At 39.5% G+C, this 14,608-nt stretch overlaps 1 protein-coding gene across 1 annotated transcript in view; it reads right to left on the reverse strand.

Annotated features, from left to right (window-relative positions):
• GFRA1 (GDNF family receptor alpha 1) overlaps positions 1-14,608 on the reverse strand; it is a 134,075-nt gene that overhangs the window by 20,683 nt on the left and 98,784 nt on the right. Inside the window, exons 5-7 of the mRNA XM_005489829.4 lie at positions 11,495-11,604; positions 5,531-5,665; positions 2,401-2,579 (exon numbers count right to left, since the gene is read on the reverse strand). Coding sequence (XP_005489886.1) covers positions 2,401-2,579; positions 5,531-5,665; positions 11,495-11,604 — 424 coding nt within the window. The remainder of the gene's footprint in view (positions 1-2,400; positions 2,580-5,530; positions 5,666-11,494; positions 11,605-14,608) is intronic.

Consider the following 14,608-nt stretch of genomic DNA (forward strand, 5'->3'; position numbering starts at 1 on the left):
TCCTTGGCTGTATTTTTTAACCCACCAACTAGAATATGCAGCCCTGTTGCATCTCAATGACCACTTCCTTAGCCCTCCTCTGCCATTGTCGTTTTGTGCTGAGACTGATGCTTGTAATTTGACTTTTCACAGCGTTCAGGCTATACTGCCTTTTAGAAACCTTTCAGCTCAGCTGCTAAGCACATAAAAAAGCTTTTGGCTGCACTAGTTCATGTTTTGAAAACACTACAAAGGCATATTTTCATGGGAGGAGAGGCTTGGAATGAATACCCTTCTCCAAGTGCAATATGAATACCAGTTCTTTTATAAAATTTGCATTAGGGTTTAAGTCTCACATGCAAAGTGGCACCATACTGTCCAAAAAACATAGGTTTCTTTCTAAAAAATTGTGGGCTTGTTTTGGCTCTGTTTTTAAGTTACTTTTTGAAAAATGCATTAAAATATTAGAGCTTTGTTCTTTGTGTTTCAGTTCTGACAGAAGGAAGTGGTAGGCACAGAATATTGTGCTTCACAGGAATGAAACTGCTTGGTTCACATAACTTCAGTGACATTTTAGTGCAGACTTTATCTACAGTTTCTACCAAACACCAGAGATCATTTATTTAAAGGAACCTAATTTCCCTACCAACCTTTATTTCTTGTGCCAAGTACATTGGGGGATACCCTTAAAGTTATTGCACAGCTTTAAACCAGAGCTGATGAACTCATGTGGGATGTGACTTCAAAATGCCACAGTAACAGGGGGAAGGACAGGGAAGAATTTAAGTAATTTTCAACACACAAGAACATCTATTCAGGCCTAATGAACATTTGCAAATTCAAGTGAATCCAATGGGATTTGTGATCACTTGCCATTTCTTCAGTTCTTTATTTATTATGTGTACTTTGGTAGCATCTGGAGGCCAGACTCTACAGGGGGCTGTACAAACACTGAAGGAAAATGTGATCTCTCCCATAACACAACTTTTTAATATAACATGAAGTGACTCAATATCCCATCAAGGTCCTGTTCTAAATGCAAGATATTCCAAGTTCCAGGTTTAAAAGGCTGTGTTTCTTTCAGCATATCCTATTTGTTTAAATGACTATTGCAAATTGCAATATATGCCTCCAACTGTCTCTTTTATCAATAACTTACAAAGCTTAAATAATAGTGAATGCATCAATGCAAAAAAAAGAATTAAAACAGAAGGGCCTAAACTCAGCACCCTCTATCATTAACCTCCTGTACTTTGTGACTCCGAAAATGTCCCTCATGTTGCTACAGATACAATTTTCCAATGCAAAATAGATGCAGGAACTGGAAAAGGATGAAGGAGAGAGAGCGGTGCAGGAAAAAATTAAGAAGCAAAACATATTTCTCAGAAATAAAATATTTCTGGTTCAGTGGGCATGGAACTATTTAATATTCAGAAAACAAAGTGATTTTTTTTATAGGAAGTGAAAAATCAATGCTTTAACAGTGAAATCCAGAGATACAGAAAAAATTATCTTAATACCAGCTGAGACCTTTAAGCTTGGACACCTATATTTGTGTCACATAGCAATTTTCCTTCTGTAAAGACAAAAATAAACAGGACAAGCTGATCTATCCCTGCTTGACCTAATTTTGTATTTAAACCACCAGAAATTTTTACAGCCCCATTCCAATCCGGCCTAAGGATGTTTTCATTTTACATTTCCTGCTGACTTCTTCCTGCCTTGATTCTGCTGTCTTCTTCTCTCTCCCAAGTCCTTCAATCTTTCAAAGAGCTGCAAAAACTGTCTTCAGCAAGTGGTGAGCCTCTAAATCCAGGATCAATGATCCACTATCAATGGCCTAATTTAAGTGTCAAAGAAAGTCACTGCAGCCATGGGCCAAAATCACATCATGACTTCGACCTCAGTTCAGCAGAGTGCCTGATTCTAAAGTTTTATCTTTGCCCAGCTTCTTCAACGCGTAGGTTGCAGCACCATATGTTCTATAATATCCAGACCTACTCAGCCAAAAAACCTTCTTGAGTTTAATACCAATAACATAAGAAAGAAGGCAGCAGGACATGCTAGCTCACATTAAGGGCTCCCTCTGAATTAGGAGTACTCAAGGGATTAATTTAATCTGACATATCCTGGCAGGATTTGGAGAGTGCCACATTCATATTCAAACCTGTGATAAGAAATTAAATACCATCCCCTGTTTCTGAGACAGCGAGGCAATGAAGTCCACTTTGAGACATGCAAGTTCCTGATTTAAAATAAGAGTGTCTGACAGCTCACAACATATGCAGCTTGCAGCTACACCATGGGAATAAACAGATATTCCAGTTTAGGCAGGCATCTAGTTAGGCAGTGCGAGACTCCTCGACAGGTATCTATGGAAAGCTTTATTTATGCACAACAAGAACTACAAAACTCTCTTACCTGCAGGTTTGCACATGCTGGTGAATCATTGTGGGAGGGTATTTCGTTGTTGGTGGTCTCTGACCCTGTGTTTCTAAGTCTGGAAGCTGTCGTGGTTGTGGCTGTAGTGGTCTGTACTGGTAAGATTGGCTGCCAGACATTCACATCAGTGCCATTGCCAAAGGCCTGAATTGCATTTTCTGTGAAAATAAATTACAGGCAATTTTCTATTTCTAGGAAAAAAAAAAAAAGGCAAAAGGCAGAACTGAGTTGGTTTTTATTGCTGTTATTATTATTATTACATTTTAAATGTGTATTTGTAGAAACTCGATTTTATGCTGAGAAATGCGTCTTATTTTTGAACCTATCAGAAACACGAATGGAAAATCTGGGGTCACATAATTATTTGGTGCAGCCTCTTCTTTGTAATGTTTCCAGTAATTCTTGACAGAAGTTTTAAGATTTACCATAATCATATTTGTTACCATTCCAAAGACTCAAAAATTTACTTTCAACATTTAAAATACAGTTTGAATGTCATGTCCTAATTCAGGCAAGTGAAGCTACAGAGCAAACTAAAAACAGAGAACTGGATAAATATTTATTTCTACAGCTTGTTGTAGTAAAACTAATATGCCTATAACTACAAAATAGTTTAACTAAGGCAATCTTTTCCTTACCATTTTCACTCAAAATCTGCATAATTGGGTGAGGGAAACATGGTTAAACTAAAACTTTAGAATATAAAAGTTAAAAAGCTTATCACAGTTTCACAGGATTAAAGAGTGTGTTTATAGCAAGAGTAAATTGGTTGGAGTTTTTTTTTATAAACAAATAGAAAAACAGTTCTTAATCAGGTCTTTGGGGATTCAACAAGGATTTGGGGATTTCTTATTTCAAATTCTTTGTACAAGAAATCAAACAGTTTCACTGGGGACTAATATGTGGAAGTTATTAACACTTCTTCTCAGTGCCATTCCTTGCCTTATAAAATAATTTACATGTAATTTTCTTCTGAAAAAGATGTATTTTATTCTGATATTAGTTCTCAGAACTTCAAGATGCAAATAGAAGAACTTGTAAAAAGCACCAGAATGAGCTGCATTAATGGAGACAAAGTGGGAAGAGGGATATGATAAGTTTTCTTGTGTTTCCATGAATAAGGCAATATAAAAAGCAGTATTCCCTAAAATCACAGTAACTCTTTGTTTCCACTATTGCAAGAATGGCCACAGAAATACCTGCAATCCTTCCAGTTTTCAAAGTAACAAGTAGCATTTACAATTAGCCTTCAATTGTTTCATACAATCATACTTGATGATCCTTATGACTCTCTTCCAACTTGAAATATTTTATGATTCTATGACAGAATCACAGAATTGTTTGGGTTTAAGAAACCTTTCAAGGTCTTCTAGTCCAGCCCCACTGCAATGAGCAACTTCAACTAGACCATTGTTGTAAATGCCCCAAATAACAGGCTTGTTTCCCATTTTCAAGGGGAAATATATTGAAAAACGGACTAGCAAGAAATTTCTAGTTTCTTCCTGCTGTGGAAAAAGAAGTTATTGCGTTGTATAAAAGAAGTGGGAAGGATTTTAATGACATATTCTCCAGGCAGTGGAAGGCTCACTAATGAAGATAAGAATTTTTAAAAATTTCTATTCTATGTGAAAGACAAAACTTTGTAGAAAATCCAGAAACACCTTTAATTTCACCCTGAAGAAGACATTATCTTGCAGCTAGGATGACATAATTTGTCTCCCAGTAACCTCCAATGTCTTTGATTTGTCTTCATTAATGCTTTTGTACTGATGGCAAAAGAAAGGACAAGGAATCGCTCTGTCTTTATGTTCCAAAAGGAACCTGCAACACTCTAGAAATTAATGCATTCACAAATGAATAAAATCTGAGCTACTGCAATAGATATAAATGGCAACTGCCATTAGGCCTGAAGGTCTGATGGCATATTGTTAAATTTTACCCCTCATAAAGTTTGAACTCTTTTCTCTTTTTCTTTTGTTAAATGAACTTGAGTAATTGATTCGTTCTTCCGAAGCTTAATAAATAGTGTACCACAGAGCAACTCAGGTTTCTGTGCACAGAGCTCCCTGTGCCTTCACTGCACTGCTGTCTCTTGAGAAGCTACCAGTGGGAATTTTCAGACCCTCAAGTAAAATACTGAGCCCTGCCCCAGCATCAGCTCAAGTCTGTAGGGCTGGGTGGGCCACTCTGCACCACTGAGATCATTTACTGTTTTGGAGAGGAGCAATGATATCTGCTTCTTTGCATAAGCTGATGAAATATGACTTTTAAAACTACTTTTACCCTCAAAACTCCTTCTGGAAGCCTATTTCTTAACTTTAGTCTGATGGTTAAATTTTTCCCATTTCAAGCCCAAATATCTATGGCCAATATCTCCCTTTTTTGATCTTATGCCAACATTGTCCTGCAGGTGAAGTAATCCCTTCCCCTCCTTGGGTTTGCCCTGCTAATGCAGTTTCAGAGGACAATCATGTATCCTTTCAACTTCTGTTCTGCTAGGCTAGGGAAGCCAAGCTCTTTTGGTCTCCTCGTTTATCTGAAATTAAAACTCTGATGCACACTCCACATCATCCAATTATGCTGCTCCAGGCAGACAGGAAATTTGAAAAGAGAACCTGCCAAAATTGACTCCACTGAGCCATTCTGAAATTTATAACAGTCCCTAATTTGGAAGTCACTCTGACAGAAAAAAAAAAAAATCAATAATTTAACAAAATCTTTACAATAGTTACTATCCAGGCTTGTGTTAAAACCAGGCATCTGAGATCCAATATCCTAAAAAAAATGAAGTTGGCTGTAAATTGCAAGCACAATCCAATTTATACTTACTCACGGCAAATCCTTCATATCCTAAACTAGATGTCTTTTTTATATGAACTTCTTAAAATTATACAGAAACCCCTCAGGCGCTGCAATTCCATAGTAAAGATGCTGCCTGACTGTTAGGTTCCAAATATGACCTGTGGTGTAAACATATTTCAGTATCATCAAAACCCCGCTCGACAAAGCGCAAAGTGACGGCCTCGATGCGTCGTAACATGCTTAAGCAGCAAAGGAATTCCAGAAAACACTCTGCAACTCATTGAAAGACACTTAATTTTGTACTCACTAAGGCATGTGTTGTCCTGGAAGAAATTGAGAAATTTCTTGCACTCCTCCTCATCGTTGCCGCTGTTGCTGCAGTCGCACCACGGGGCCACGCTGAGGCTGCTGGAGTCGATGTAGTTCGGGGTCATCACGGTGCCTGGCACAGAGAGAAGCACAGCACTGTCAGCAACCTCTGCACTGGGTCAGGGTACCAGATGAGGGTTTCTCTGGGTCTGGACTGAAGGCACTTGAGAGGGTAGGTCATGTTCAGACTCAAATGTTTATTATTTGTTATCAGTAAAACAGTCTCAGTACTGTGAGTTAGCAGCTTTTCTTTAGAAGGCACAAAATGGCCAAACAATCTCTTGTTCCAAGGTCTTTTAAGACTAAACTATCCAATTAAGAACTGGTTCATGTTCAGACTCAAATGTTTATTATTTGTTATCAGTAAAACAGTCTCACTACTGTGAGTTAGCAGCTTTTCTTTAGAAGGCACAAAATGGCCAACAATCTCTTGTTACAAGGACTTTTAAGACTAAACTATCCAATTAAGAACTGACACCTAGATTATTTTTCCTTTTAACCCAATAACTGATCCCACACATCCCACAATGCAGACTTTTCTGCCCAATTACAAAATGCCACCCAAACCCATGAAGAAGGAAGGAGCATGAAGAAGCAACCCAGGATGACAGACACCCTGCACCCTTCATCTCCCTTCCACCCACAACATACTAAAAATCCCAAAACCTAAATTTCTCACCAAGTGATACACTAACACTTCTCTATAATCTATTTCACACTTTTGTGGATCCTGGTCTATACTGAAGTTTAGAAAACTTTCTCCATGAATGAGGGTCAAAGTCAGCGCTCCCCTGGGGGTCAGGGCACCCCAGAGCAGACAGAGAAACATTCCCGCTGCTCTGGGTTTCACAGCACTGGAACATTCCTTCCACCCTAAGATGGCAAGCAGCCCATGGTAAGTCATGCATTGGGGGCTGGATTCACCACACAGACCCACAGCAGGGCCTGACCCACAGATTTGACAGCTCCTGGCTCCTCTCAGCCTCTGACACCCAGCCCTGTGCTGTATTTCACACCCTCTGCTGTTTGAATGCAATCACTTTAGGGGCTGTAACACGATTCACACACTGAAGATACATTTCTTCCCTCCAAAAAGGATTCCCACAGAGAGCTGCATCTGCAGAACTGACAGGTAGAAAACCGTGGCAGAGGGAGGGAGGGATGGGCTGGGAGAAGGTGAACTCCTCTTTGAAAGGCTCTGCTGCCAAATCAAACACACGTGGACTGTCCTTAGAGCTGCACTTAAAAAATCTTTTAGGATTTTCCTTCCTCACCTGTGTTTTTTCTCATTTTAATTCTAACTGCAAATAAATGGCTAAAATGGTACCAGACCTGTGCTTCCTCCTTGAGTCTGCGGCCAGACTGGAAAAACATTTTTGAAATGCATGAGCAAGGAGAATGCTTGTGATGCTGAGGGGAGCCCTGGCACATCCTGGAGCAGTGTTAACCCAGGATGCTCATGAGGGACCTGCCAGCAGAGTGGGTTAGGGTGATGAACAGAGCAAAAATCAGCATGCATGAAAAGGTACAGCAGATTCTTTGCTGGTAATAAATTATTATTAATCTTGCTGTTTCACTACTTCTTCAGAGAAGTGGTTATTTCCTAAAAATTGTCAGCAACTTTCCAACCACAGGGCCATTCTAACTCTGTTACAAACTCTTGGGTAAATATTCTCCCATTTATATGCCAGTGAAATACAACCAAAAATTAAATTAAATGAAATGAAACCAAAGCAGGCATTTTGTGTCCTGAAAGATGTACAGCAAGTGCTCATCACTCATCTGGACCAGGGAACCTCTGTATGATGAGCACTTGCTGAAGCCAGTAGTGTCACTGAATGCATTACCCCAGCAGGTCAGATATTTCAAACTGTCCTAAGGATTGAGAAGTTTCAATCTTTATTTTATTTGTCTGACCAAAACAGAAAAATTAAATAAAAAGGGGAAGGTATTCCAGACCTGAACAGCTGCCAGCTGCTTCAGGGAACATGTTCCTCACTGGATAATTTGCAATCCTAGGACAGGTCATATATTGTGAGGAAATGTGATCACATCTCCTCAAAACTGACATCAAAGTAGTCATTAAGAAGATGGAATAGATGAAGGACAAATGTTAGAGACCCAGAGTGTACACGAGGAGAGAAAATTTGGTCCACAGGTCCAGGGTCCAACAGTAACAGACGGGAAAGGGCTATCAAACATAAGCTAAAAAAAGGAACATTAGAAATAGCACAAATCACAGAGTGATGTCTAATAGCCTTTCAGTCACCAGGCAGTGCTGGGAAATGAACAAATCAACATGCAAACTGCCTCATATGTGACGTGGGAGACAAAGGATAACAGGCACTAGGGCTGGCCTGAGGAAGGCAGTAATGGATGGGAAAATGAATGTGGTCCCTTTGTGAGATTCACAAAAAGCATCTTTTCTCTCGTTTTGGGATGTTCTTAAATTTGACTACAATCCCATACCTTTGGCTTCCTGCAGCTTTTAACAGATAGTTGCACTAATAATTGCTTGAATCCTACATGAGATTGGTACATGAGTAAACAGCATGGTTCAAAATTCATTAAGTGGAGATAGAGAATTTAGTAAAATAGGCAAATTTCATTTGCATTGTTAATGAAAACTGGACAGTAGATAAATAAGAAGAGGGATGATGTTAAATTAAAATAAAGCACATTAAAATGTCTCTCCCTCATCCATGTGGTGGTTCAGGACATTATTTCAGCCTTGCAACATGATCTGAAAAGAAGTGTGAGAAAGAGAAAATCAAAGGATTTTGCAAATGGAAAGAAAATAGTAGGCTGAAAAAATTCTAATTAGCAAATGCTTAGTGAAGGGTTGAAAAAACAAAAAGGTACTGAGGAAATTAAAAAGGTCACTGAGGTAAGACTTTCTTATCACAGAGAGGTAATAAGGTAATTAAAATGGGTTAAGACAGGGGTTAAAAGTGTAACAGATACCAAGGTACAATTAGGGTTGATGAATACAGGAAAGACAGGACAAGGAAAGTGTGTACACAGCACACAAACTGTGCATCCAGCAAAAACAGAGTGGCTGAAAGAGCAGCTAGTAGAAAATCAGTCTGTCATTTAAACCTGGGGGCAGATGTGAAGCCAAGCAGATTATATGCTTGCTTTCCTGGGGTGGATTTTCTTTTTTCCCTGTGACGTGTGTGCCTGTCCCTTCTCCCCCCTCCACTAGCTGGCATCTTGGAAATTCTGCTGATGGACACTAAGGGATCAGAGAAACCATGGTCGAATAGGACATGCTTGGTTTTCTGAGCTCTAGGTGTCAAACAGCTCTGGGATGTCTCAAAGGTCAGCAGTGAGACCTCCACAATTTAGACAAAAGCAGAGTTGGCCTCCACACAGCCCAGACACTGCTCAAATTAGGGTGAATTAGCAAGGAGATGGATGGTGAGTCCAGGAGAAGGGACAAGGGGCTGAAGTTTCCTTGGCCTAAACCAAGTCCAGCTTATTCACACAAACTCTCATGGAATTCCTGGGAATAACAGGGAACTTGGATGGATTTTGCTCAGGGCAAGGGAAAATGTGTCAGAAAGCAAATGCTAAAGCAGATCTTGAAGTTAGCACTTAGAGCAAATCTTAATTCATATGGGAGTACAGAAGGTCCAGATGGCTTAGCCAGGCTGTAACCAAAGCACTGACTCAAATGTGGCTAATCACAGTCTCCTTTTACATTGATTATTTTTTATATTTTTCTGATAAATAAAAACATATATTAACTTATCCCTATACTACAACAAGGAGCCTAAAGCAATGAATTGAGTTTTTCAACTTCCTGTAAAGTGCACACATCTTTAAAATTATACACATAGCACCCTGATGCAAATATTCAAGCAGCTTCTACAGACTCTTCTCCATTTTGTTAATAAAGCACCTCATACAAAAGCTGTGACTGGCTCTATTTCCATTTAGGATCATTAATTTTAGGTTGGATTCCACTAATTTCAGTGAAGTCAAACCTCATTTACATCCCTGTATTTGAGGAAAGATTCACATTCACTGTAACTTCCATAGAGAAGCCTCAGTTTCCTGATCAAACTCTGTGGAGGTGCAATTTTTGCTCCATTTAAATGAAATAATATTTTATTTTAATGAACAATAGTTTATCTTAATTAAATGGAGATCCTGAAGCTCTGATGGACAAATGGATCTGCAGCATCTTCTTACCCACAGTCTAACTCTTCTTCTTGTGTTCTATATCTATTAATCAGACATTTGAAAGATTATACTGCTGATTTCTGCCTTACTCCACTTTCACAGCAGATTGATATCAGAAGCAGGAATTTACTGCTTCAGCACAAAAAACGTTTTGGTAATTTCTTGATTTAGCAGAATTACTGCTAAGAAGCAAAAACTCTCATAATACCAGTCAGCTCCTCTTTTGCAAGTTTCCAGGGGGTAGCAGGAAGGAAGGAAAATGTTCATTTTTCCCTTTGAAAAGTAGATCTCCTTTTGATTTGAACTCCTTAGGCCCCCATTCCACATTTCTGATGTGTGATGGTGTTTTGCAGCATGGTCACCCCCAGTAACACAAGAACATCTCACAAGAGGAACTGGGTCATTTTGGGGATTAAACTGAAAAATGAAACCAACAAAACTGCCAGCAAAACTCTCAGGGTCCAGCAAGAACGTGGCAGCTCTTAGCCAGAAGTATCTGTAAGTAGCAGTTACTCCTTGCCAGCAGCCAGACTTCTTAATCTCATTGACAAGATCACATTTCAAGGCTATTCAATTCTCTGTTTGAGAGTCAAATGACAGTCTGTCATAACTGCTCAGATGTTATAGCCTTTGCATACTGTCTTAATCTCTTCAGTGGTAGAAGAATATCCTTTGAAGCCATCACATCTCATTTTCCCCATTGCCACATGGGCTTACCTCACTTGTTAGCTGCTAGAGTAATAAGAATGGTAACAAGAAGCCACTGAAGATAGCTTTCAGTCATTTTTCAGCAAACCCAACCTATTCTAGAAATATTTTCATTTCGATCTTATCTCCAGAGACATTTATTTAACAGCAGGATCAGCTTCAGGGCCTCAGCTGGCACCTTCATGCCCAACAGAAGGGGATATTGCTGCACTGCAGCAGGTGCAGGCTGCAAGCTTAAAAACATTTTATCTGGTGGCCTTTTCAAATTTATTTGTTTCAGAGTTTTGACATTCACTTATTATTTATTGCCCAACTATGATATTTCTACCACATATTCAGCTTCTTGACATGATCTCTTTCTTTCGGGAATCAAATGCTGAGGGTGGCATGTGGAATCTGGCTTCCATAAAGGCATCCTTGTGCTTGCTGACACTCAGGAAGGTGACAACAAACAAAAATAACTACACTGGGGAGGGAAGAGGATTTCAGATTTGGTCTCAGCTCATCTCACTGACAAGCATCTCTGAAAACACTTAGAGTGGACAGAAGGATATCATGTAAAGAATAGCAGCTGGAATTGATAAAAGGTTGGAATGATCTATTGTTTCATATCTCAGATTCAGGTACCTTTCTTTGAAGGTGTTTACCCAAACTTGTGATGACAGCTGCAATATCAACCAAGCTGCACTTCCACTTGTTAACTTCCTACTCCTCACTCCTGTCTACATTCAACCCTCTAAATAAGCTTTACCTTTTAAGCTTGCATTTATTTCAAATTCAAGCACCTTTCTCCCCTTACCTTCCATCCTTAATTTTCTTGCCATGTACAAGCTTACCTCAAGAATCTCTGTAAGGCAAAGCAGGGCTGCTCCATGTAGGTGCAGAAACTGGCCTGGTGTCATATCATACAGTATTATATTCCAGCTTTTATTTCGCACAGGCCTTCCAAATGCAGTTTGGGGTTTTTTACTCATGAACAAGCCCCCACCCTTCCCTGCCCTCTTACCAATGAGCCCCGAGTAAGCGAGCAGGCAGTCAGCATAGTTCTCCTTCAGACAGCCACTAACAGAGCGTGACTCAGGCTGGCAGTTTGTGAAGAAATCTGCAAGGCGAGATCTGCAACGGGAAGAAAAATGTGTATCTTTAAAAGTCAAGCCTGAAGGCATTCTTACCTTTTACACACTCTGTTTTTTGGACAAGGCTTAATATTCTTTAACTTAAATGCATATTGGACACATTTCAGCTATTGAGAGTCTCTTTCTAAGACACATCTCTTTCCAGAATCTGTTTTTGAAGTCAGAACAAAAAAGCGTAACAAAACAGTAAAAAAGGAACAGAACAACAGGGAAATGCCTGCCCTTGACTAAAAGAAATGCTCTGCGTTTTCATGCCAAGAAAAAAAGACAAAGACTGATTTTATCATATGAGGAGTCATTTTGCCTGGATCTGAACTCTAACTGGAGTCTTTTATTCAGAGCACAGTTTCTGCTGTTTTACTGATTACACAAAGCTGCATGTTTGTGCTCCCAGAGCAAGCAAGACTCTTCCTGCAGGCCTGGAAGCAGGACCTGCTCTGGTGGTGTTCCATGTTTCCAGAGTGGGCTCACCCTGCCCTGGCCTGGCCTGCAGCAGGCAGGACCAGCTGGCACAGCCCCCTCACCCCCAGAGCCACAGAGATCTGTTTGTTCTTGTAAAAACTGCATTTATCCAAACTCCACAGTACTGGCTCCAGGGCTGAGGTGAAAGGAAAGTGAGTTCTGCATGGAGTTCTGCTGCTGAGTGGCCACTTTATCCTCACTCACCTCAGCCAGCCCACGGCCAAGGAGGAGAGAGCACTGATCCCATGCAGGAGGTGCTTTAAGACCAGGAATGAAGCTGTATTATGATCAATTGATCTCTACCCTGTTGGAAATTAAAAGGAGCAACAGGATCTCTTCTAAATTTGTGGTTTAAAGGCCACATAATGCTCCCATTCAGATCTGTATAATTTGCAAGGCATTGATGAGGTGGGTCAAGGTCACGCATCCTACAGTCACTCCCCTGCCCATCTTAGCCTTATAATCTTGGAGTAGTGACTTTTGTTTATTCACAAAGTGTTATTTACTCTTTCATCTATGAAAAAAAAATCATCTCCCTACTTCAATCTTCTCTTCTGTGAAACAGGTAAAAAATGTTCTTTTGCATCTGACAACCCACAGTTATGTCTCAGGATAAGATGCTTAATCTTTGCAAAGCCCTCTCAAAATCAGAATAGTACAATCTATGAATTTTCATTACTGCTCCAGCATTATGCAGATTTGCAATATAAATGCTCTTTTTCAGTTTTGCAGCAACCCCACAAAAGTTAGCAGAAACAAGTGATTTGCAAGTGATTTACTTTATTTGTTTACATGCTCCAGAGACTAATTATCTTTGTTTGCTTTATTGTTTTACCTACCCCAGAATGGGACTGGATACACATCATTAATTGGCCTGAAAGTAACGATGGGCAAACATCAAAAGGTTCAGAGGCTTAGTTTGAGAAAGCATCCTATAAATAAACTCCATGCAACCTATACCTGAATTTATGAGAGCTGTTCTCATGGCCTTATTTTAGTTCCATCTCTCTCTAACTGTACTGACACCAGCAAGTCCATAGTTGCCTTCAAGCCACAGTCAACCCTAAGCTTTTTCCTCCCTCTCTTGCCTTATTTAACCACTCAACCTTGAGATGGAAATTTGTACCCAGTTGCCTTTATTAGCTTTAAGAAGTCAACCTCTCTAGCAAACATTCATATATACATACACACATACACCCTCATATATATATATGTTTGTGTATATATATGTATACACACACACACATATATATATACACACACATATATATTTATCTAAATTTACATGAAATTTCTACTTAGCTGGTGAATAAATACTGTACCTGCCAGGAGACAGGCTGAGAGGAAATGGGTCTCAATATATGAAAAGAGATAAATGGCATCCCCATGAAGAAAATCTGGGAAAGGAAACCCTCTGTCACTGCAGTGATTCCTCACCCAGTCAGTAATTAAGATAGTGGCTCAAATCCAGCTTTTGGATCAATTGGGAACAAAGAGAGTTGACAGTTTCCAAGGATTTTTCTAATTCTACTAATACCTGGATGAAGTCAGGTTTAGAACAGAATAGAGCCTATTACATCTATCTAGTATGAAAAACCTCTGCCATGGTAGAAAGGGCAAGCCTTCTGCATATACAGTATTCTTGTATTTCTAAAACAAAGTAGCTCCTCCGATCTAAATTTCATTATTTATGTGACCACAAATAAATCTTTTTGGCAATGGATTATACAATCGGCATCTTGATAATCCTGAAAACACTTCTTGCAATCATTTCATCCTTCTTGAATGTCCAGTTCTCCCTTAGGTTATTAGGTGCACTGGTCCAGAGATCATTTAATACATTCCTCTTCTCTAAATGTTTTTAAGGACTGATAACCATGGAATAAACCCAGTCATTTACTACCCAGCCTGCCTAAAGAACTTTGTTGTATACCCAAAAGGAGGCTAAAGATAGCTCTACTGATCTCTTTTGCATACACCTTGATTTCCATGTGAATTTCTGAAGAACTTTTGTGGTCATAAAAAGTAATGATGTGACAACATTGCACATTTAAGTTTTCATAAGTCAAACACAGTTCAGATAGCTCTGGTCTGAGCACTACTGGACATTATCACACAACCCTTCCCTAGCCAATCATCCAAACTTCACACAACCCAAGCTCTCACCCTCTCCTGGGCTGTTAACTACACCTGATACTTATGTGGATTCATTTGCACTGGAGATGAAGTTAAGGCCAGAAACAAAAGCAGAGACCTCCATCTGCCATAAAATACTGCAATACTTTCAGTGAAGATCTGCTGATTAACACCCACTGAAGATCTACCCCCAAACACTTCCAGCAGACTGGCAGTGATGAAAGTGTGCTCATCAGTGAGCACCAAAACAGTGGCACTGCTATTTATCCAGAGAGAGAGACAAATTAGCCTAATGAGAACCATTAATCCTAAAGTATTGCACATGAATTTTAAGAACTGTTTGGGTAAAAGAGACAATCCTTTTAGGGATGCAGAATCAGAGCAAT

Source organism: Zonotrichia albicollis, chromosome 7, assembly GCF_047830755.1.
Source record: "Zonotrichia albicollis isolate bZonAlb1 chromosome 7, bZonAlb1.hap1, whole genome shotgun sequence".
In the NCBI taxonomy this organism is placed as follows: Eukaryota; Metazoa; Chordata; class Aves; order Passeriformes; family Passerellidae; genus Zonotrichia; species Zonotrichia albicollis.